The 24,467-nt window shown below is 45.1% G+C and overlaps 2 protein-coding genes across 6 annotated transcripts in view; one reads left to right on the top strand and one right to left on the bottom strand.

Moving 5' to 3' along the window:
- Window positions 1-419: 419 nt before the first annotated feature.
- LOC136439039 (trichohyalin-like) lies at window positions 420-12,890 on the top strand. Of its 2 annotated transcripts, none has more exons than XM_066434167.1 (26): window positions 420-561; window positions 980-1,140; window positions 1,452-1,706; window positions 2,154-2,309; window positions 2,702-2,952; window positions 3,158-3,213; window positions 3,375-3,484; window positions 3,682-4,143; window positions 4,319-4,435; window positions 4,595-4,825; window positions 5,252-5,475; window positions 5,789-5,898; window positions 6,093-6,226; window positions 6,438-6,565; window positions 6,775-6,937; window positions 7,284-7,404; window positions 7,820-8,027; window positions 8,244-8,420; window positions 8,645-8,780; window positions 9,153-9,406; window positions 9,663-10,002; window positions 10,173-10,383; window positions 10,542-10,757; window positions 11,009-11,155; window positions 12,085-12,202; window positions 12,502-12,890. In XM_066434167.1, the coding sequence occupies exons 1-26, from the start codon at window positions 486-488 to the stop codon at window positions 12,608-12,610; spliced, it is 4,671 nt and encodes a 1,556-aa protein (XP_066290264.1). In that variant the 5' UTR covers window positions 420-485; the 3' UTR covers window positions 12,611-12,890. The 2 variants fall into 2 exon arrangements, with proteins under 2 accessions (XP_066290264.1, XP_066290263.1); XM_066434166.1 differs by having other exon boundaries at window positions 9,150-9,406.
- Window positions 12,891-15,458: 2,568 nt separating this feature from the next.
- LOC136439022 (retinoblastoma-like protein 1) overlaps window positions 15,459-24,467 on the bottom strand; it is a 29,993-nt gene continuing 20,984 nt past the window's right edge. Inside the window, exons 10-23 of one of the 4 annotated variants that reach the window (XM_066434128.1) lie at window positions 24,087-24,306; window positions 23,657-23,739; window positions 23,282-23,402; window positions 22,804-23,026; window positions 22,387-22,605; window positions 21,677-21,975; window positions 21,063-21,251; window positions 20,691-20,762; window positions 20,318-20,420; window positions 18,639-18,784; window positions 18,151-18,210; window positions 17,659-17,770; window positions 17,044-17,102; window positions 15,459-16,678 (exon numbers count right to left, since the gene is read on the bottom strand). In XM_066434128.1, coding sequence (XP_066290225.1) covers window positions 16,493-16,678; window positions 17,044-17,102; window positions 17,659-17,770; window positions 18,151-18,210; window positions 18,639-18,784; window positions 20,318-20,420; window positions 20,691-20,762; window positions 21,063-21,251; window positions 21,677-21,975; window positions 22,387-22,605; window positions 22,804-23,026; window positions 23,282-23,402; window positions 23,657-23,739; window positions 24,087-24,306 — 2,092 coding nt within the window. In that variant the 3' untranslated portion in view covers window positions 15,459-16,492. Of the gene's footprint in view, window positions 16,679-17,043; window positions 17,103-17,646; window positions 17,771-18,150; window positions 18,211-18,638; window positions 18,785-20,317; window positions 20,421-20,690; window positions 20,763-21,062; window positions 21,252-21,676; window positions 21,976-22,386; window positions 22,606-22,803; window positions 23,027-23,281; window positions 23,403-23,656; window positions 23,740-24,086; window positions 24,307-24,467 lie in introns of all 4 variants that reach the window. The other 3 variants (XM_066434129.1, XM_066434126.1, XM_066434127.1) reach the window with 3 other exon arrangements.

Below are 24,467 nucleotides of genomic sequence, written 5' to 3'. Positions count from 1 at the left end.
TTTATCCATAGAGACAGATGATTACAGCGCTTATAAATAGACCCGTACACGTTGCCTTGCAAAGCGGCACGTAGGTATCACAACTAGCACCTTTAAATATGCCATTTAAAAGTATATATACTTATTGTCTTCGTAAGTTTTGTAGATTCAACAAATTTCAATGGGCTTCGTGCATTGATTTATATTGTGTATGTGGTAATCTGGAGAAGTATGCGGTTTTTAGGTGTCAGCGGTTTTCGGCACGCGGTTCTCCATTGTTCACGTTGCCCACACGCCCATCATTGCCCTCTCGATCTTTGGCCATGGACAAACACCATTGTCCTGCCCGCGTCTTGCCCAGGACTTGCCAACCCGCGGGCCAATCACGCTGGAGTCCTTTGTGGCCACACAACTGTATAAAAAGGGGAGAGGAAAGGGGTTCGTCACTACTTTCAGCAGTTTTCTTTTGAGGTGATCAACCGGCAAGAAAAGCTGATAGAGCCAAGATGCGCGCCCTGTTGGTGTTGTGTTTTGTAGCGGCTGCATTTGCAGCTCCCGCCGAGGAGCAGTCTCAAGGAAACGGTAAGCTATCTATTACTTAACTATCACTGTAGTTTAGTTTAGTTTAGTCCTTAAATCATCACCGTATGTTTCACAGAATTGTTCCTTTTGCTGTTTTTTCTTGTATGTAGTGCATTTCCACTGTTTAAGCAATTTTACCTTTACCCAAAGTTAACGAAAATGTTTCTTGTTAGAAATCAAAACATAAAATCACTTTTTAGATGTACAGTATAACCGGAAAACGACTGCATTACGGGTCCGTTTTTTTTGCCTGGATCTAGATGAGATTAATACAGTGGTGACAAGAGAGAGTAGACCTGTACTTTGAATCTTAGCATCTATCGCATGCATTTATTTTTCCTTCAACACTTTTGATGCGCACAAACAGAAAAGCCCCTTACTTATCATGATGCTAACTTTTTTCTTTTTTCTCCAAAAGACCTCCTGACCGGATTCCGCGAGTTCCGTCACTACGAGTACCGTTATGAGTCCGAGGCCCTGACCGGCACCCAGACCCCCCAGAACAGCAGCCAGTCCGGCGTGCGCATCCGCGCTGATGTCGTGCTGTCCGTCCAGCCCGGCCGCCAAGTCCGCATGGACGTACGTACACTTTTTGCATCTTTGATAATCATACCTGCAGATCATTTGTGTATTTTGCTTTTGTTTAAAATTCGCTCCATTCAGTGTCAGATGCATAGAATATTGTTAACTTTAAAACGCTTTTACTATTTTGCATGCACAAGGCAAAATACTTTTCCTTTTGGCCTAATTTTTCTGACCCTGCATGCGTTGCAATCATCATGTAACTGTCACAGAATGTTTTTTCTGACTACTTTCTCGGCCTCGTCCATACTTTGTATGTCCCTTTTATTGATCTGTCGGCTAAATTTTGTTTGCCTTCCTCCCTGTAGCTGATGGACGTGCGTCTGTACGAGTCCAACAGCGGCGAGTCCAACCAGGTTGAGTGGCAGAGGTCCCCCAACTCCAACGACTTCTCCCGCGACCTGGAGCAGAACCCCCTGTGGTTCCGCTACCAGAGCGGCCGCGTGCAGGACATCCGCCCCCAGCAGGACGAGCAGCAGTGGGTGCTGAACATCAAGCGTGGTATCCTGTCCCAGTTCAACTTCAACCTCATCCAGCGCCAGGGCAACTACTCTGTCCAGGAGGTTGGTACTTTCTCTAGGCTGAGACGACTTTCCATATAGATCCTGACTTTCCTGATAAAGAATACTGCGCTCCTATTGGTCGCTTCCAAAACATTTTCAATAACAAGTCAATTGGCCGTGTAGAGTTGCCGGTGCTCTTAAATTCACCGTTAAGCGTTGCCAGTCCTCCTAAATTTACCGTTAAGCGTTACCAGGATCCTGCCCCCCCTCTCAATGCAGACCCCGTTGGCAGTTCTGGAAATGGGAATGGTTCTCTCGCCCGAGAGGTGGATAACCACAAGCTCTTAGGAGGGGCCCAATGAGCCTAGACAGCGAGAGATTGTGTTGTACAGGCTAGTTTAAACGATGTGGCTTTCATGTGCTGTCGTAGTGCTTGCATTTTACAATGGGTTCCGGCGAACATATGTGAATGCATGTTTACAAGAATTGTTCTCTTGCCTGCTGCAGACCGATGTTGTTGGAGACTGCCGCGTGAACTACACCGTCCGCGCCGACAGCGAGCAGGACGAGATGCAGATCCGCCGCTCCCGTGACTTCAGCCAGTGCTCTCAGCGTGCCGTCATCTCTAACTGCACTCTGTTCGGCAACAGGTCTCCCAACACCGTGAGTTCTACGTTTCACAAAATTCAGACACATACTGCAACGGGATTTATCCATATTGATTGTTTTTTAGAACATCCAAAGCAAGTAAACATGTACAAGGCTCTTGTGACTAACTTTCACGCAAAACTAAAAAATTGTAGTTTACATAGTTGATCCACAGCTCGATAAACAGAAACTTTGGGGACCGCATCTGTCAGCAGCGACACCTATAAAGAGGTGACACTCGTGAGGAAGGTGACAGACGGTCACTAAAACGTCGGTTGAATAAAATACATGGTCATGGTTGTGTACAACGAGTCTTTTTATTCAATGTATTACCAACCTAATGAAACTATTCACACAGAAACGTTTAGGATAGTTTCTGATGATGCACTTACACTTTGCGCCGCTAGGAGGACCTGAGGAACTCCACCTCCCAGACCAACGTCACCCTGTCCAACCTGAACATCAACAAGCGCAGCGGCAGCCAGGAGACCCGCTCCTCCCAGCAGCAGCAGCAGGAGAACTTCATTGTGTCCCAGATCCAGACCCGTGAGCAGCACGTCATCTCTCTGTACAACCAGCAGAGCCAGCAGACCCGCGAGCAGAGCCAGCAGACCGGCCAGCAGAACCAGCAGACCGGTGCCGTCACCACCAACATCCTGTGAGTAACATTCGTGATTTTGCAAATCTCCAATCAAAAATTTTCAACGCATGCGAGGCCATTTTCATAGTAACAAGAAAACACATAGTTAGCTATCTACATGATTCTCTATGAGCATGTTAATATGTTTGTGATTACAATGACTATTGATAACCGATAATGACCTGTACGATGATATTGACGTTTACCAACTTTCTTACTACAGGCAGACCCTGCGTCTGAGGAAGGTCAGCGAGGGCGACAGCGATGTCCGCCCCGCCAGTAAGTGCTCACGTAGCAATCATCTTCAGTTAGCATACAAGCGCAGCGTACTTTTGTTTTCATCTGCACGTCATTTGATAGTAATAAGGGACGATACCTAAGTAATAGTACTGAGCTGTAGTAGTGAGTAGTAATAAGTAACTGGTGTTTCGTCTGTGCAGATCTGCAGCAGCGCCCCACCACCAGCCTGGTGTTCCAGCCCATCACTGACCAGCAGGAGATCCGCAGGAACATCACCCGCCGCAGCCAGACCGCCGAGACCCGTCAGGAGGTACGTACACCTTCCATCTCCTTGAAACAGTGTTTTGATATGTCTTGAAGACTAGTTAAGCATAGATTATCTCTTGTTGTCACATTTATAATAGAACATCCTGGAGAGAGATGTCTACAGTCGCAACGCATTTAGATGATGTCTGTGGATAATTGATCGATTGTTTCATTGATTGGTTACATTCTCGGTCTTTACAGGTCCAGGAGCAGCTGCAGCAGTGGATCCAGTCCGAGCAGGCCCAGCAGGGCTTCCAGCAGCGCCAGCAGGAGAACCAGCGCCGTCAGCAGGAGGTGAGGAGCCAGTCTCGCAGCCAGGAGCAGCAGCAGCAGCTCCAGCAGCTGCAGCAGCAGCAGCAGCGCTTCGAGCAGCAGCAGGAGCAGCAGGAGCAGCAGCAGACCCTGGCCCTCATGAACATCGTCCAGACCTTCCGTGAGTGCAACCAGAACACTCTGCGCAAGGTCTACAGCGAGTTCGTGCAGCAGCAGCAGTACCGTCAGCCCATTCAGCAGGCTCTGTCCCACGTCAGCACCCAGGCCGGCATCCAGCTGATGACCGAGCAGATCCAGACCCGTGAGTGCAGCGAGCAGCAGGCCCAGAACTTCCTGCGCGGCATCGCCATGTGCCAGCGCCCCATCCGCCAGAACCTGGACGGTGTCCTGGTGAGTAATGTCACACAGATTTATCGTCTCCTATGTACCTGGTTTTCCTGCTTGTATGCTACATTTAATTGAAATAGGACATAGTGAACAAGATAGCTACTTAACAACATTTTCTTCGATCGTACACTTTTGTCTTCACGTTTTCATTTTTTCCTATCATCTCTTTGTGTTGCAGTTCATCCTTCGCCAGCGCTCTCAGAGCCAGCAGGTCCGCGAGCAGGCTCTTCTGACCCTCGGCTCTCTGGTCAACAGCTTCATCACCCAGAACAACGTCAACGAGAACGCCGCCCCCGTAAGTTATCCTAATATTCATTTTGTGGAATTTAAAAAAGGGAACGATTCTAAAGCTACTTTTTGTCAACAGTTCTGTATAGCACATTGAATGAACTTTTCACACAAAGGTACGTCCGAACTTATGTTTATGACAACGATGCTGTGTTTCACCCAACAGACTGAGGTTCGTCAGGCCCGTCACGTCCTGGTGTCCGAGCTGCAGCGTGGCCAGCAGACTGGCTCCGAGCGCGAGGTCCAGGTCGCCCTGAAGGCTATCGGCAACGCCGGTCTGCCCTCCACCATCCCCCAGCTGATGCAGGTCGCCCGTAACACCCAGAGGAGCAACGGAACCCGCCAGGTCGCCATCTACGCTATGTGGAGGGTCGACAGGCAGCAGATCACACCTCAGGTAACACTGCACATCATCACCCCCGTGAATATTTGGTATGGGGGTAGGTGTCAACGTCGATTTGGGGCCCTCTAATGGCTCAACTTTGTGCTGCAGCAGAACTTACGGGTTTTGCATATTTTGTCCTTGAGATGCTATGGTCTCGATCTGTCGGTGTAGGGTTTGTCCCCCTAGCGGCTTGCTAAAGACTGCAGTCATTTTGTCGATGGTAATTTGGAGGTAACAGCTTTAGCATGAAATGTTTTTTCTACCAGCTGTCATCGATGAAAGTGTTAGCGGTACGAAATAAGGATATGACTGTTGTATTGGATGCACCGATGAAGCATAACAGTTTGCTCTAGAATTGTGTCAGCTTTGAAGTATAGTCAAATCTTGTCAGCTTTGAAGTACAATGTGTTCTTATACTGTGTTGTGCTTTATCTACAGACCCAGGAGCAGCTGTCCCAGCTGTTCAACACCCCCGAGAACGGTGTGGAGGTCCGTAGCGCCGCCTTCGTCCTGCTGATGGAGCGCAGCAACTCTCAGCAGAGCGTCAACCGCATCGTCTCCCGTCTGCAGCGCGAGTCCGACCCCCAGGTCGCCTCCTTCTGCGACAGCTACCTGCGCCAGGTGGCCCAGAACGGCCGCACCAACCCCCAGACCCAGCAGCAGTGAGTACTCCTCTCACGTGCTGTCCCAGTTGATTTTTGCTAACCACTGTATCGACACAAGTGCGAGTCTGATATTTCCCCAACCAAGGGAATAGGAAATCGATACCGCCAAACTCGTGTTATAGCTGTTCTATCATCATTTTACTATTAGGCCATCTGAAATTTATTTTTTACAGATCAATTCATAGTTTTTGGTTAAATACTTGTTGGACTACAGATCTTGCCAAGTGTCATTGACGAAAGATAGCGGATGCTTGAGTAATTTCCGTATTGTATCTGTTTATAATAAAACGTAATCTTATCCACCTCGAAGGTCTCGCATCGCCCAGCAAACTCTTGAGATGATCGCCAACCAGACTGAGTCCGAGTTCTCTCAGCAGTTCAACAGCTCCAGGGCCATCATGTATGATACTGGCTACAACAGTAAGTTCATCCTGAACTTGTTCTCTATATTTTCTACAGTAACTGTAACTACGAAAGCAACTGAATTCCCCTGTACCCACAGTTAATCTGAAAATGGAATTATTCATACATCATTAGGCAGCAGTTCAAGTGTCGAAGTAGATTATGAAAGCTGAATGCCATTGTCACTGATTGCATGTATTGCCCACACACAGCCACTGCCGGCTCCAGGCGTAGGTCTCACTTCGTGGACTCCCACATCCTGTTCACCGACCAGAGCCCCATCCCTCGCTCCGTCATGGTCAACATCCAGAAGCACAACACTGGCTACGACTACAACCTCTTCGAGGTAAAACATAGTCTTGTGAACAAAGATTATGATAGGTTCCGTACAACAAGGACGTTTCCAAAACGTATACTCTAGAGTAACTGAGTTAATTAAGCTTCGGTCGCATATGCTTATCGCCAGAAGGTCCCCGAATTGAAAAATTTTGACAGAGGCATTAGGACTCCTTATCTGTATGCAACCTAGAATGAATCTCATTTGTGATTCCTTCCAGTTCGGTGTCCGCCAGGAGGGTCTGGAGACCTACTTCAACGCCGTGCGCCGCCAGCAGCAGCGTGAGCGCAACCAGAACCGCCCCACCACCAGCGAGGAGCGCCGCCAGCAGCAGCAGAACCGCGAATGGTAAATAGTAATCTTGAACCAGAATCCAGAGCATTATATTCTAATATTGTTTGAAAGCCAAATAAATCGTACTACTGTACCGCTCTGCAGCCTAGTCTTCAGTAAAACAACAGAAATTCACACATTCACTTTATTCTTGACACCTACTTTGAGGTCATTATTCTAGATTGCCATTCAGTAGTCTCGTAATGTTCTGGTGTGAATTGTAGGCTGATGGAGGAGTGGAGCATTCTGGAGAACCAGGAGAGCAGCCAGAGCCGCAGCCAGGAGCGCAGCCAGAGCCGCAGCCAGGAGCGCAGCCAGGGCCGCAGCCAGAGCCGCAGCCAGGAGCGCAGGCAGAGCCAGCGTCCCCAGTACCAGCAGCAGACCAAGGTAGGAGTCTAATGCAGCCTTGCCTACATATCGGAAACAAAATGGCAACCGGAAGATGTCAGAATCCCAGGATGGCGGCCCCCATGGACGACAGCAATTATGCGAAAAGTTTTTGCTATATATATCACGAACCTGTAAATACAGTGCAATAGTCAGATGTGATGCATACTTTTCAAACCATACAGGGCATAGTGCGACTTTACTATAGTACTACCACGAGCTAAAACTGCCGCATACTTTGTCACTCTGTACATGCATACGGTCACTGCGGTACAAATTTGCAGTCATATACTCCTATGATTTTTTCTCGCCATTCATTAAATGAATCTTTACTATGTTCTTCCAGGAGGACCGCAAGTGCCAGGAGCAGCAGCAGCAGCGCCGCCAGCAGATCGTCACCCCTCAGCTGACCTACTACGTCGTCATCAACGGCCACGAGACCACCTTCTCCACCCAGAACACCACTGGTGAGTCCGCGATATTCGATATAGATGTACTGCACCTGTCTAGTGAAGTAAGTTCGACTGAGGATTTCTTATCTCCGGAAATTCTAGAGACGGTAACATTAGTTAATCAAGAATGAGTTTTGCAATGAGATACAGACAAACGTGGCCAGGCAAACAACTGGCACTGGCAACCACCTCCTATCACAAGCCACATTAAAACAGCCTCGTCATAGTTAACCCCACCCTGTCCTGAGTAACCACCTGGAACTATTTTCTCCTAAGTGGTTGCTCAGTCAATTAGGTTTCAGATAAATCTTCAACTAATGGTGTTGACGTCAGTTGTGAAACAGATGAAATCTATCCAGCTGTAGAATCTCATCCCATATCTGATAAACAAAACGAAATGTAACATCTTCTACCATCTTGCGCATCACAGGTCTTGCCCAGATGATCCGCGACCTGACCCGCGGCCAGGGCCTGCAGATCCGCCAGAACACCACCCAGGACGACTGCCGTACCTCCATCCCCACCTCCATGGGTCTGCCCCTGCGCATGAGCTATGAGGTCGCCACCACCGTCAACGCCAACACCCGCGTGCGCATGAACGCTGTCCGCAGGACCATCCAGGCCACCGTCAACGGCAGGTGAGAAGCCGTACATGTAACATGCAAATAATAGAGGTCGACATAAAGATGTGTAAAATACGAGAAACCTGCACTACGAAGCTCGCCTTTGTCATTTTATATACATGTACATCGAAATTTCGATAGCGAGATACATTTAGGTTCACATCAAACGTGATCTAGTTGTAAGAGCATTTATGATGTAAATAAAGAACGTTTCTCTGTTCTCCTACATAGGCTGAGCATGCTGGAGCGTGCCCAGGTCTGTGTCGATGCCTACACCCAGCAGTCCGGCGTTGTCGCCCAGAGCCAGTGGCGTGTCGGCACCAACAACGCCACCGTGTCCATCCAGGACTGGCCCCTGCAGATGAACATCACCCGTGACCTGTACCAGCAGATCAACATGTCTTCCAGGTACGTCTCAAGCACAATTGTATTTATGCAAAAACCTCTGTTTTAACAGCTTAGCGTCTTAACAAGTCTACAACACAAATCTGAACTTCCTCAGCTGCAAATCTATGAAGTATAGTCTAGTTAGTCTGGTTAGTCTAGCATATGCAAAGAATAAAATTCTAAAGAAACACTTCTTTAGATACGAATATACATGTATAATCAATGTTTTTGTCTTGACTCTTCAGCGTGAACGTGCAGACCTTCCAGCGCCGTCTGGTCAACAAGGGCCAGGGCTCCAGCCAGCAGCAGACCCAGACCAGGCCTCTGCGCACCCAGCAGCAGCAGCAGCAGCAGGGACAACAGCAGCAGCAGCAGCAGCAGGTAAGATTTGTCTTTCACGCCCTTCTGGTCTACAAAATACTAGTACAATCAACCACCTGGCGCAAGCAACCACCTACAATCATTGATGAAACCACCTACATCCAATTTTACATAGTTAAGACCCTCGACTATGCAAACAACTGTCTTACCCAACCAGCAGCCGATTTATTGTGGGACGTACCGGCCCGGGGGGAATGTTTACCACTCTCAACAACCAAAATTGATTGACAGTGGCACCCAGCCCAGCAGCAGCCAATTTCAATAGAGAATTTCAAAATGTATTATAGTGTTGATTTAAGCATAAGTAACATCTTTCTGCCTTCCTCCAAACGGTGAAATACAATATGTTTTTCTTACACCGACACACAGGAGTGCACTCCCGTCCAGTCCGTGTCCGGCATTGAGCAGTGCGTCATCTTCAACGGCGTCCTTACCCAGCAGCAGCAGCAGCAGCGCCAGCAGCAGCAGCAGCAGCAGGGTCGCCAGCAGCTGTACCAGCAGACCCAGCAGCTGCAGCAGAACCCCAACTTCCTGACCAGCTCTCAGACCCAGACCAGCTGGATCGTCCGCAGCCAGAACCAGCCCAGGAGCCAGCAGCAGAGCCAGCCCAGGACCATCCAGATCAGGTACAGCGCCAAACAAAACCAGTCATGCTTACCCTTAGATTTGATTTATCACATGTTAGATGCAAAATCTATTTCTAAGATGTTCTAAGTTCGGAAATGCTTTGTTATACAATGTGAAATCACTCTTAAAGTGCCTATGACTAAGTTTATTTTGTTTTAATAGGTGCATGTATTGTAATGTACACAACTGTATTGCAGCGTAACAAGAACGTTTAGTATTCAAAGTTGTTAACAATCCCTTTATGAATTTGCTTAGCTTCCAGTCTCAGGACCAGGATGAGGTCCGTGTCCAGATCGAGAGCGGCTTCCAGGGCCAGGAGGCCAGGCGCCAGACCCTGACTGTCCCCCGCCAGACCACCGGCACTCAGTCCGAGGCCACCTTCCAGACCACCCAGGGACAGCAGCAGCAGTGGCAGTCCCGCCAGCAGCGCGAGGAGTCCGAGAGGCGCGAACAGGAGCAGCAGCAGAGGGAGCAGCAGCAGACCCAGCAGCAGATCAGGCAGATCAGACGTCAGCAGCAGCAGTTTGAAGATGAGCAGCAGGAGTCCCTCCAGCAGCTGCAGCAGCAGGAGCGTGACATCAACCGCACCCCCGAGGTGACAAACGTTTCCTAACTTAGAATGTTTTCCCCAAGGATGTTGTCTTATGCACATATTGCGTTTCAAAATGCTATCTACGTGTCCGTCCTATCGCATTGTACACATTTCAAGAGATGGATCGATTTGATGTTTTTAAACTTACGGAGAAAATGATCCTTTCCACCCAGGACCGCATCCGTGTGAGGCAGCAGCGCCAGCAGCGGCAGCAGCAGGTGCAGCAGCAGCGCCAGCAGTTCCAGCGCCAGATCCAGCAGATCCAGCGCCAGCAGCAGCAGCGTGAGCAGCAGCGCGTCCAGCGCCAGCAGCAGAACACCCTCTCCAACACCTTCCTGCAGGTCGTCCGCAGCCTGCCCAGGCAGCAGCCCCAGGTCCAGCCCAGTAAGTTGTCCTTTGATTTTACACATACAACTATTTTAAGTGCATGACCAATTGCATGTAAAGACGCACAAAAAAAACACATACAACATCACTGTAAATCTTTCACTTTAACAGACCTTTTTCCTAACATATGGTTTACGCCTTTGAATCTTTTCCAGGCTGTGTTCTGGTTAGGCAGAGCCTGTGGTCCGAGTGCGAGTCCCCCAGGCAGTGCAGCCAGGGTGAGCAGACCCGCCGCGTCTCCGTTGCCTGCGACCCTCAGGTCTCCCGCAGCCAGCAGCAGCAGCAGCAGAAGACCCTGTGGTCCAGCCAGGAGGAGCAGAGCCAGCAGCAGTGCCAGTCTTTCGTCGAGAGCAGGTCTTGCCAGAACTGCAGTAAGTGTCAACTTCTCTCTTCATGGGTAATCTATTTGTCGATAATGGCAATGAAATATAACATATACGTGTATAAGGGAAGTCCTTTTTCTTCTGTAACACCCCCTAAAACAGTGAGGTACAATAACCGCTACCGGCTTTTTATCGGTGTAGTCTGGTAGTCTTCTGTCAATGTGCGCTATTCTCATAAATTTTCAGTTGTTAGCACACGTGGTTTAGTCATGCCATGTTTTCTCTTGTTCCAACACCAGAATGTGAGGGTGTGATGTCCCGCATCCAGCAGTCCCACCGCAACGGCGCCTGCTACTCTACCCAGAAGTACTTGCAGTGCCAGCGCCCCTGCAAGCCCGTCGACCTGAGCTACCAGAAGGTGTCCTTCAACTGCCCCCACCTCAGTGGTAAGTGTGTCTTCCGTCCACCATCACCAGAGACGACGGACTCTTTTGTTCACTGTTATCTTGTTCAGGATTGAAGAGTTATCATCACAGCCTGTGGTGAAAGGTAGACTAAAACTAAAAGTAGCTCTATAACCTTTTTGAGGCTGTAGGGAAGTGGGTTGTTGTTATCCATTGTGTCGTGTAAGATGACTTTCCAAAGGACACACCGTTCAGCCAGGGATGCCAGGAACCGTACCCGTGACTTCTCGATCTTGTGTCCGCTAGCCTAGTCACTCGTGCATTCGACGCCACTTAAAAGTAGATGAATCTAGATTAACTTAACCTGTCCTCTGTTGACCTGATGTTAAAGGAAAGCTACACAAAAAATTGAAAATCCTTCTATGCTATGCTTAATATATTCCAAAGTCAAATTCTTACTTCAAGTTGTATCACATAAGTCCGTCATAGTTTTGGGATTTTCCACAGTTTGCAACTTATGCCGTGCTGACGCCTTCTCACCTGATAATTGAATTATATGACGTCAGTGTTTCCAATTTTTTCACCTGATGATTGAATTTTAAAACACTGACGTCTTATAATACAATCATCAGGTGGAAAGTTGGAAACACTGACGTCATATAATTCAATTATTAGGTGAGAAGGCGTCAGCACGGCATAAGTTGCAAACTGTGGAAAATCCCAAAACTATGACGGACTTATGTGAAACAACTTGAAGTAAGAATTTGACTTTGGAATATATTAAGCATAGCATAGAAGGATTTTCAATTTTTTGTGTAGCTTTCCTTTAAGATCGCGTATCATATTATGATATTGAAAAAGACAACTGGGGGACTGAACTGACGAAGAATACGGAAAGGTGCATTCTGTATTGAGAGAAGTTGTTTGAACCAATACCATGATTTTAACCTCTTCTCTATTTCTCCATACAGCCAAGACCGACCGTGACCAGACCCACTTCACCGCTGGTATCGAGGTTCCCCAGGACTGCGTGTGCCCCACCCACCAGTGCGTGGACTCCCGCAGGACCACCGACATCTTCCGCAGCAGGTAAAATATCCAAAAGTGTTATAAATTACATCTCTTTTCAGACACTGAAAAGCCGATTTTCCATGGAATGCGTTCGCGGAATCTTTACAATATTTTCAACTCAATCACAGTGCTATACTGACGTCTCCAAAAATCTTATCTTACATCTAAAATTGTAAATACCGGTATATGTCGTATCGAAATTTCATCTGAAAATCTAAAAACAGTGAAACCGCTGCCTGCATGGGCAAATCTTTGAAAAAGCATGTAGTGTGTAGTGTATTGAATGTGTAACTGATTATAGCATGTTCCCACCACAGCGAGCAGACCTCCGAGTCCCGCAGCAACGAGAACAGGCGCTGGAACTCTCGCAGCCGCAGCTCTCAGGAGAGCGACGAATCCTCTTTCTTCAACAGCAATTCCCAGTAAAAAGTTTCCTCTAAGGAACCTAGCCTGATGCTTTAGCTTTCTCCACGTGTTGTTTACTGTACAAAAATATCTGAGAATTGTCGTCACTACCTACAGTTTTGTCAACTTTTATTTTGATATCCTGCGTTTTTGTAACTGTTCTTAGGCCATAGCTTCATGTTCACATACCATACAAAGTTTGAGCAAAGGGAAACACCGTTGTCAGGTGCTGACTTGTTGCGAATTTGGGAGTGTGCACTTCCTTTTACACACTGAATAAAGTACATGTTATAAGCAGAAATAAACTTGTCTGTGGTTTTTCATACGTTGAAGTAACATGATAAGGTCTTTCTTCATTCAATTCCTCCAAATCTAAGAAAAATAGCTACTTGTTTGTATTACAGAGTTTGTGATAGTTCAGCCTTAGTGACCATGCAAAAGGTGTCAGGGGATATGAAAATGAGATAACAAGGACATGCAAAGAACCGCATATAGTACATCAAAATCTCTGATTAAAGTCATAAACATTACCAAGTAGGATAAGGCTTAAGAATCGTGTTTCCGATTAGGTCATTCATATAATCAAATCAACATGGACTTATGCTCCTGAAAACGGTCCTAGAATGGCACACAGCTTTCAAATTGCTAAATGGAACGGCAATCAGATGAAATGTAGTCAGCACATCGTGAAGATCAAGTTATCATAGCGTGTATAAAACAGCAAATGATGTTTGCTGAGGAACCAGCGAATGCAATGCTGGGCTATGGCCATGGTGCTGATCAAGCCATCTTGTGGAGACTATTGGTCCTGTCGTCATGCATTAGTCTGCAGGGTGGCGCTTTTGTACGGGCAGTTATTATGCATATCTACATCTAGCCTCCACCAGGTCTTCCTACGGGCATATGGGTTGTAGAAATCGGCAGAAAAAGGAATGATTAGCCAGTAAAGTCAGTCCATGGTGAGGGTCAATATTTCACCCGTGGAGTAACTGCACTTGTAAATGAAACCCTCTGGTGGCTAAACATCCCTGGCAAATATTCTTCCTATAGCTGGCGTAGTTAGTCTGGTAGGGCCCTTGCCCTATGTAAGCAGGTGAACAGTTAAGTAAAAGTGCAAAACAGACGATGTCTACATATATCCTTACCGTACTCTTTATGTAGAGGAAGTGATGTGTACATGAATGTAGGTGGCACTTCGTCAGGTGGACACGGTGTTTCAGGCTCTTCGCGCGTCGCCTACAAATCAATACTTTTTATGTCAAGTAGTGTTTTAACTGGTTGAAACTCACAATCGCCTGTTCAACAGTCGATTCTACATTCTACATGTATGTTTTTTCAATGTGGAACCGTCTGTGGAAGCACTTTAAATCAAATGTCATTAAACAGACATTGGGAGTGATCAAACGTAATTTGTGGGCATGCCCAGCAAAGGTAAAATCACTTGCATACACGTCTCTAGTAAGACCAAACCTTGAATATGCTGCAACAGTTTGGGATCCATACACAAAGAAGGATATAGATAAACTCGAGAGGGTGCAGAACCAAGCTGCCAGATTCTGCACGAACAACTATGAAAGGGGCGCCAGTGTAACAAAAATGAAAGCAGACCTGCAATGGATGTCACTTGAGGACAGGAGAACAATGTCCAGACTTTGCATGATGTACAAGATGACTAATAAACTTGTGGACGTACCGACTGATAAGTATCTAATGCCAGCTCAGAAGAGGACCAGAAATAGTCATGCTTTTAAGTACCAGAGTTATCAGCCAAGGATTGACGTGTTCAAAAATTCGTATTTCCCGAGAACCATAGTAGAATGGAACTCGTTGTCATCAAGTACTGTAGGAGCTTCATCACTAAGTAGCTTTAAAGAACGGTTGCAGTCAGATATGCAAAGACTAGGTGTAACAGACCGTTCGGTGTAATATGACCAGCTGCTGCCGCGCCGCGTGCCTGCGAAGCTGGTGTGTTACGCCTGATGGCGGTTATACCGGCTATATAGATACAGATACAGATACATGTATATTACTTCTTGTTTAAGATTGCTGTAAGTGCCAAGTTGATGTTTTCCCACATCTCCATCATCCTTCCTGATCCATCTCCTACAGTGGCAGGATGGGGTAATGAGGTCATCAGACACTGACTCTCTTTCTTTGGATTGGCCGGATACATTTAGACAATCGCACACTGACAATCATACAGAAACAGGCGTGATAAAATTCATCTCTGACACTCGATCCCAAACAGAAATACTGACACATTCATCTCTTGCAATCAATAAGAAACAGGGATACAGATGCACACCTCTCAAACAACCAATCAACAATAATAGTGTCATTCACCACTGACCAACAAAAATACTGACAACCATCTCTGGAAAATTTCTTGTCAAATTTACTGCAAAAGTCAAGTCACTAGTACATTACTAGTAAATGTACATTGCTTGATTTTTCCTACATCTTTTTACAAGCAAATGTTTACAAGAAACATAATGTTTCCTTTTTTACTTCCCTGTAGAAGCAAATGGCCACTCTACGACCACTTTTGGTCCAAATCTTTTTAAGATTCCTGTACACAAGAAGGTTGAGACCTTTTGAGACAGCAAATTGATACGCAATTGGTTATAAAACTCTAAAATAAATTGTTCTAAAACATTGGTCTAAGTGCAACAAAGGAAAAAGTTCTAGTTACAAAATTAAAATTAAGACATCACAATACATTACAAAGACAAAAGACCATGAAATGCTATTAAATGCTATTGTTACAGCAAAGTCAGACACAGTTTACTGACGCATGTATGTTTTTCCTATGTTTTTTATCATGTATTTGCAATTAGCCCACGGGCACGAACTTGCAATAAACTTCATTAAAGGAAAAAAGTTTTGAATTCAAAATTAATCAATAGGTTGCAGAACATGGTAGGTGTTGCAACTTAGCAAATCATAACAGAGTGCGGTGCCCTAGCTCCAAGTCTCTACTACTACTTACAACACCTCCATTCTTACTGGAGTTGTTTACCTCTAACCTGTTATTAGGGGCTGAACAACAGATACAGAAGATATGGAAGGTATTCCACAGCATTGTCTACATAACAAAGGGGAAAAGGGCTATTTGATGTGACTGCAAAGTTCTCCCATAAGAAAACAAGAGATTACAAACACCACAAACACTACTTCAACAGTAAACAAAGGTTAAAATCGGGCAGGAAAAATGCCATTCCTTACTTGTCTTCACATCTCAGCGAAGGTTTGTCAAAAATACATCCTCTGATATACTGTATCCAAACATGCACAGATTTTATCCCCTCATACCAAGACACTTCATCTGTTGTTCTTTAAATGCATATTACCTGTTACGAGAGACCATGATTGTTTTTCTTTCCCTTTGCTGTTAATTTGAGAGAGGGCACACTGGGTTCTATATTTTCATAGAAATCACAACTGCCACAATTGTCACTAGTCCAGATGCTCCCTTAGTGTACATGAAAGTGGAATGAGCGAACTCCTGTGAACCTACATACACACCCCACGAAATCTTCCGATAGTTGACAGTGTCTGTCTACCCATCACATAAATACATGGAAAAATACATCATAAATAAGCCACTCCTCTATTAGTATAAATAGCCTGCCCTTTTTTCCACAGTGGTGCTACAGTTTTTGTTACCCTTCCATTTCTAACACCTTTACGTTCTAGCCCCCTTCCTCCATTCTATACTTAAAAGTTATTTCACAGACATGCTTACTTGGCAAAAGCTAAGAAAATGTTGCACATTCGAAGTCTGATTTAGAGGCTACGATTCTCTCAAGATTGTTTGTTATACACAGAAAAAAACAACTAAAAAGACAAAACACCACACTTTTGTCTGTTTTTACAGGTATGTCTTACAAAAATACATTTTGTCTATTGGTTGGCGTTAGCTGCCTGTCGCACCGTGTCTATATCCTTCAGTTTCTGGAACAATGTTCTGTCGGCGCTTCCCACGGAGCAGAGCCGCTTGGCGGGGTTCTCATTCGTGTCATAGTTGAGCGCTCTCTTCTTGGTGGGCTGCTCCCCTGACTTGATCATGCTGGTGATATCCTGAAGATTCTGAAATCACAGAGAACAAACTCAGGTCTTGCTTGTCCCAGATATAATAATGGTTAATTTCAACAATTGTACCTCCTCGGTAGCAGGGCGAGCAGGTAGGCAGTGTTTATAAAAATGAACTGTATAGGTGTGCACACCCCTTGCACTATTCTAAACCTTGAAGTAATACTGTATTGATGTTTTTTCATCAAATTCTTATCTTTAGAACGGTTTATAACAGTTCAATTCACCTTTTGATGTCAGTATAGCGGTCTTTCAAAAATACTGGGTCTTCACAGCATGTCGTTAAAAAAATCTGTAGGAGACTAAACATATCAAACCAAACTACAGCTGAGATATCACATGGCACAATAATCATTACTTACCTTTGCAGGACTTTTCCCAAAACAGTACAGCATTGCACTGGTGGGGGTCAGCGGTCTCCCTGGAAAAAAGGCAAACTTTCAAACTACAAGAAGACAATATTCCTTCTGTGAGGCTGTGAATGATACAAGTCAAACAAAGCCTGGCACAAACAAATTGGAAAGCTATTACTGGAGGAAGTCAAAATCAACTTTTTCAACAAGGAGGCTTATTGTCACTGAACGTGCTCAGCAAATTGCATTGTGGGCAATATGTCCAAGGTGACAGCCTCTAACTTGTTGCCTAGACCATGATTGACATATGTCCAGATGTGTTTTGTTTATGTCTCAGGGGCCATCAACTTTTTACGTATTACCTACAATGCATTTCACTGCACATGTAGAACCATGAGCCTCAGGTCCTCTATAATGTCCAAGCGCAAAAAAGCCTACCAAGCATTCTATGCAGATTTTTAAATATCTAATCATCATTTGAAGCGCATTCTGCCATATACTTAACGCTACAATCTTTGACATTATCCCCATCATGCAACCACTTTCCAAACATGCACCCCCTTCTTTCCTGTCACCCAAACAAAGCAAAAAAGACAACAAAACGGCACTCACAGAAGTTCCTACCGTTTTTGTGGGGTGAGATGTAGATGGGGTGTCTGACGGAGACTCTCCTGGGAGACTGCAGGTGTGTGCGGGGCAGTGGAATGGGCGACAGCTGGGGGATGTTAGAGTCCGCCTGCAAACACAAAACAACTGTCAACATGCAGAACAACAGAGAGCGTTCAGAACCTTGCAGTGCCAAGTGGCAAAGAGGTCAGCAAAAAAACTTTAAACCCATCCATCCAAAAAACTTCATAAAATGGAGTAGATAAAAATATATTTTCATAAGCTTAAGATGACAGATTTAACAACAAAAAACAACATGGGCTCCAAAAAAATGAGTGGAACAGAAAAAAATCTTAAGCTGGAGACAGCCCTGATCACAATTTTAGTTTCTAGTAAAAGACACTAACAGACATGCAACTTTGTCAGGTATAAACGTAGTATTAATTTCAAATTCTACTCCATTAAAAAGATATCATGGAAGTCCTGTAATGTTTGTTTTTCTAAACCCACCTTGTGGTCCCCAGTGGGAGAGAACTTTCTGACGTAGCTCTTCAGTTTTGTCACAAAGATCTGAAAAATAGCAGGAAACAAATCATTTAGTTAAACATTTTAACACTTTTACTGAATGAATTGGCTTTACTATATGTGTTACTAAACGCAGCAACATTTCCAAAGATTATGTTACCCATACAATAGTAAGAACAACACAACTACATATGTCGATGAAGGTTAGACATCCGGGTAACCTTGTTTTGACCTTGTCTAATTGCTTTTTAAAATGGACCATCTAAAATTGTCTTCCCTTGATTTCCATATCAACTCATATTTCGTGGTGAAAAACCTGCTGATCAACATATCTTGCTAAGAGTCACTGACGATAAGTAGTGGACGCTACTTGAAACGTCTGACCGTTTCCAAAATCATATCCAGTTGCCTGAGTAAATGCTATTTGGCACAGCTACATGTATATATGGCGGGGGAGTGGATGTGTTCCTTACAGTGTTGTAGAACTGGATCAGGTCCCCCCTCTCGTCTCCGTCCACGGTGGCGCCCAGTCCCGCCAGCCGTGTGGGTGTCGGCGGCGCGCTGCTCGGGGCGGCCACGGGTAACGTGCTGTTGGATCTGATAGGTCGCTCCCCATTACCTGTTTTCAAACACAACCGCGAAATGAATTCTTAACTAATGTACTGTGCATACTTTTACAGTGTTCTCACTTGATAAGCATACTTTCTGAATATAACATTAATTTGTTATACTGGAAATTTTCTTTTGCAACTATGTGCCTGAAGGCTAGTTGCAAGTACACTGACTTGCAAACATAACAGGGGATGCTCTAACATCGCACGTTTTTTTACGCGCTCGAACTCACGGCGCACCATTGCTGGTTGCCAGAGAGTGGTCAGGTTTTGATGAATGAATTTTGAACACATTCATCTAAAGAACTTACTTAAATAAGAAATGTATTCAGACTGTTCATGAGCCCTTCACACTCCGAGTTACAAGCGGCAAACGCTGTGAGACGTTTTCGCGAATGTACGTTCTGATTTAGTGCTACGCTTGATAGTGTGCCTAACTTGGCACGCTTTTAAAATATTGCTCTCTTCGGAAGTTTGTGATGGATGTTTAAGAAAATGTAAATGAGGCTTGCAGTCTACTATATTCTAGCTTTCTTTTGACCGGAAAATTTTGACTGTATGCACTTCTCAAGTCATGTGAGAAAGGCTATATCTAGCGCATCCCAGCTCATGATTTCATGGGAAATAGGCTACCACGCACTGTGTGCGTGGCCCGACGTACATATTGCATGCGGCCCGACTGACAAATTAATTACGAAAAAACGACAACGCTTACATCAACAATACTCCGTCTACTTATTGCCTAATGTCTTCGCCATCTTTGTATTCAGTTTCCTTTTCATAGACGGTACCAATCACATGTTAGAGCGTAACAAATCTCTGAACCTCGCTGTGCCTTAAATCGCCCCGCCACCATCACGGCGAGGAAAAGAGGCGGGAACACAACATCGCCAGACGACACCGATGTTTACGTTGTTTTTCTTTGGTCAGTTTTCTACTCAACAAACACTTAAAGACCCAAATTTTTAGTGTTTTAGGAAGTTATATTTCTTACGTGAATGATAGTTGTGTGTCAGCTTGGCACAGGTCGTATATTTAGCGCCGGGACGTCTAGCTACGCAGTGACCATCTACTCAGTCTACTCAGCACTACCAGCATTATTGTCAAAATATTATTTTTCGACAAAACAAGAAATGAATATGTACAAATATGTTTTGAATGCAAATGACAGCTATGTGCATGAACTTCATTTATTTACCTTCCTTATCAGTATAGTCAGTGGTCACAAACACAGCGTACTTATGCAAAATAAGGTCAGTAAAAAATCTGTGCGATGTTAGAGCGGTGCGATGTTCGGGCGCCCCCCATTACATGTGTTAGAGACATAGGAGAGTGACATACATCTGACAAGGATAGTGATTGATGTTGTAACAGGAGACTAATTGAAATACTAGTGTTGGCTATATCTAGACTAGATGGGTTTGGCTTCCTTTTGTACTTCCAAACATGTGAGCTCCTGGGATCTCAAGCTGACGTTGTGTACCCAGCATAAACACAGATTATTATTTACTTCTAACAGGAAGTCTGCCCATGGTTCTCACCTTTGTCCTTGTCAGCCGTGACAGGGGATGTCTTGCCGCTGCCGTCGCTGCTACCTGAGCTCCGTCTCTCACGGTCTCCGTGTAACAACACACTCCGGTAAACCTGCAGGGTGCAAGCAACAGGAATGTACAAACGTGGTGGACGGGCAAAACAGTGTAAAAGCTTTAAAAATACTGACAGAGGGATTACGCACTTCAGCAGAACATAATGTGCAAAAATTCCCAGTGACCAGTCTGGCTGGTGAATTGCTTGTAACGATCAATACGCTCAATCCGTATATACTGTACATGACCACTAATGAAGATATGTTCTGCTGACGTGCTGTTTACCAATACAGTGTATGCTAATGCTTAAAGTGACTGTGAGACTTACATGGCTGCTGGCCTGTGGCTGGGTACGGTAACACTTCATGATATCCTGGAAGGACTTGTCATGCTGGGTGACCTGTAGGGGGGAGGGGGACAACATTTCATTCATCTTTCAATAAAAAGAGCACCTTCTTCACATCAAAACAAAACAAACGATAACAATACAATGAAATTGTCAACAAAACTTTCCAGTACAATACTGGCAACACAAGAAGCGTGATGACGTTGTTGTTATCATATAAAAAGCAAACTTATGGCCACAACTATAAACTACAAACCAAAGACTTCCTTTAAAAACACACACACATAGAAAAAAGTTGAGACCTTTTTCCCTTCTATAATCCTAAGGCACACAATGACATGAGAAAGTGCGTACGTTTGCGGATACCTTAGCCATAACATAGACGGAGCACATGACGATCTGGTCCAGATGCCGGTCCCTCATCAGCTCCACGTGCTCCTTCAGCGTGTGCGTGAAACACGTCCACATCTTCCGCCGCAACTCGTCTCCCACCTCCAGCTTCTCGCACAGGTCCCGCAGTCGCACGCTGGCCAGGTGATACACCTGAGTGGAGCAGAGCACAGGTGTTTACACACTTGCTTAATGATTAGCATTCTACAGCTGCAATAAATTGTATACACATGCCTAGTAGATAGAGAATACTACACAGTGTATTCCACATCATCTGAGTTTCAGCCCACAAGACCTGCAAGAGGGCTGGGAATTTTTGACAGTGTTTTCATGTGGGGCACGTTAAGTTTGTTCAAACTATTGCCTGTGTGATACAGTAGTCTGTCCCTAACATTGTCACTGCCCAGGCTATGGCATAAAACCTTTTACTACCAAAAGGTTTCATACGTTTAGATGCCTGTTAAGTCTTGTCATAAAAGTAGGTAAAGGAACATGTTAAGTGACCCAAATAACAACTAGCTAAAAAAATCTAAGACAAACAACAAAAACTTTGAACAACGAATGAGATCAGTGCTCACCTTTCTGAAGAACAGTCCCAAGGACCCAATCCTCTTGGACGGGTGTTCACCAGCTGCCGCCTTCTCTCCAGGTGCAGGTGCAGCAGCTGCTGTCCCATGTGGAACAGTGGCTGTCTGACTGGGAGCTACCTGCTGCTGTCCGGTGGCGACCGCCTGAGCCATGGCACCCAGCATGTTCGCCCCCGGCACCTGCTGGCCCTGGGGAACCGCCTGCAGCTGGATCTGCTGCGGCTGCTGACCAGGCTGCACCTGCTGCACAATTGGCAGCGTCGCCAAGTATGTGATGGTCCCACTACCAGCTGTAAGGATAATGTCATGAATTAGATTTTGGGAGATTTCACTTGGGGGATATTCGAACCAGCAAATCTTCATCTAACAAAATGAAAATCACAATTTTGTTTAGCCACCATTTTAGAAGAAGTCGTTCAGATGACCAACTGATAGATCTTGGTAGCCACAAGTCTTTCTGTATCAAATAATCACAAGATGCTCTAGAAACAGCCACAATTCTTTATGTCAGCACCATAGTAGACATAGATTGATAGAATGTTAGCAGCATAGTAGACATAGACAATAGAAATTGATTAACAAGGACAGAGAGGATGCACCACATGGGCAACAACAGATTTATGATTACCGGTAAACATGAATACTAGTATGTTACAAGTGTAAGGGATTATTTATCTAGATATCCATGAGCATGAGCCTACATGGTATAGGTATGGCCACAGTCTGCTGTGTGATGGTCTGCTGTACTCCCTGGTCTGTAGCTGTTGTCACCACATGGACAGACTGGGAATGGGCGCTGGTCGTAGTGGCGTTGCTTGTCTGGTCGTTGGAGAACAGGCGGCGCTTGGCCGTGCCCAGACTGCCCGCAGCGGGCGAACTGAACCGGTCATGCGCAGACAACGGCGACAGGGGTGACTCCACTGTTGGGTGAGCGACATCATCAATTTCTACTCATCAAAGTTTGTCTATTTTGGTCATGGGATTTTCATCACAGACAGAATGATCACATCTTATTGATTTGAACATCAGCAATTCAGCTTATTCATTACAACCGGAGTAATATTACTAATAATAACAATCTCTGTCCCCATATTTTCACCTCTTACTAATTTCCCTACCTTTCTTTAACATGACCCCTGTGTCCCTGGCAATCCTGCGTACTTGTGGGTGTACTGGTGGCGACTGTCCCATGCGCACCGCGGTGTTGTTGTGTCCGTTCTCCAGCTGGCTGGGGAGGGTGACCTCCTCGCAGGACGGGACAGCGTTCTCGTTCAGTTTCATGGCTTCCCACAGCGGAGACTCTGACTTCCAGGCAAGGCTCTCCAGGATCTGTTCCTCAATCTAACACAACAAGGACGGACTGTCAGTTATAGGTTCCTACTTATTAGACAGTTTTGCCATTGCAACTAGAACTGTTGAAACTTTAAAAATAAACTTACAAAGAAATATTCTGCATATAGTCAGATGATGATATTGACTGCTTTTTTACGATTCTTAGAGACATGAACAGATAAACTGAAACAAGCTACTGATTTTAAGTTGTTGCATACTTAGAGTGATCCTACGACAATTCTTTCTACGCTGAAGTATACTCACAAAGTTGAGATGTTTGACCACGTCTCGGGACAGTCCATCCTCCGCACGAATCAGAACCTCGATGACTTTGTAGAAGTGGTACGGGCTCAGGCCAAACACATCAATGATCCACGGGAACGTTCTAACAAGACAACAAGGGAAATACACAGTTAAAATTGGGCACAAGGGGAAATTCTTTTACATCATGTATCATAACCAGTTACACATTTGGAGTATCAAGCAAAGCAGGAAGTATTTCTTTTACTTAAATAAAAAAAATTAAATGACGTCCATTTGCATTTACAAATCATACAGTAGACAATGGAGGCTAAATGTAACAAAATCTACGAACCCAAAGGACATGCTTAAAGCAGTAATACGACAACAGGTTTGTACCTTTGTGAGTTGTACGAGAAGATGATGATTTCCAGACAACAGGCCATCAGGGATCTGTGGAACACGTCCTGTTCCATCAAGGACTGGAAGGAAGAAAAAATACATTTCATTGAGTGAAAAAAAGGACTGTTACATGTTTTTTCACTTCAACCTTCTAATAATAGTTTTTACTGCGCAGCTTTCTTGATTTCAACTATTCCTGTTTCCTTTCTTTAGATATCTATTTGCTTCCCTCCGATAACACCAATGCTTCAATCTTACCATCAATGCTATAAAAGACTATCTTTCCACCCAAATTGCCACATCTTTACAGACCAAATTACATCAGCTCTCCTGCTGACCAATCTTCAACTTCAACCTTGTGCTACAATATTTCATGCAAATGCCAAGTACATCTGCTCTCTACCAGCCCCCCTCTCCCCACACCTACCACCAGATCCAGCTTGCCCTTCAGCCTCTTCTTCTCCTGCAACATGATGTTCTCCAGCACCTTGTAGTACAGGGTTTCCGCCAGTCTCAGCCGCTTCTGGGCGAACTCGATGTGGGAGCCGGGGTGGTCCTCGGACGGCTGTGTGTAGCTGGTGCAGAACTGTTCTCCCATCTCCTTTATTCTGCTGCTAATGGATTCCTGAGGGTTTCTGGAACATTCCCTGTGCGGGGGAAAGAAATCAACAATTTACTTTGTGTGTGGCGCTGCAATAGATTTAATTAGCATACAAAATAGATAGAGACTATTGACCTACATTTGACTGACGTTATCAAAAACCACAATAGAATAAATGCAAAGGACATGATGGAATTACAACAGAAT

This window comes from Branchiostoma lanceolatum, chromosome 7 (assembly GCF_035083965.1).
Source record: "Branchiostoma lanceolatum isolate klBraLanc5 chromosome 7, klBraLanc5.hap2, whole genome shotgun sequence".
Classification (NCBI taxonomy): domain Eukaryota; kingdom Metazoa; phylum Chordata; class Leptocardii; order Amphioxiformes; family Branchiostomatidae; genus Branchiostoma; species Branchiostoma lanceolatum.
This window is presented reverse-complemented; position numbering and strand designations above follow the sequence as displayed.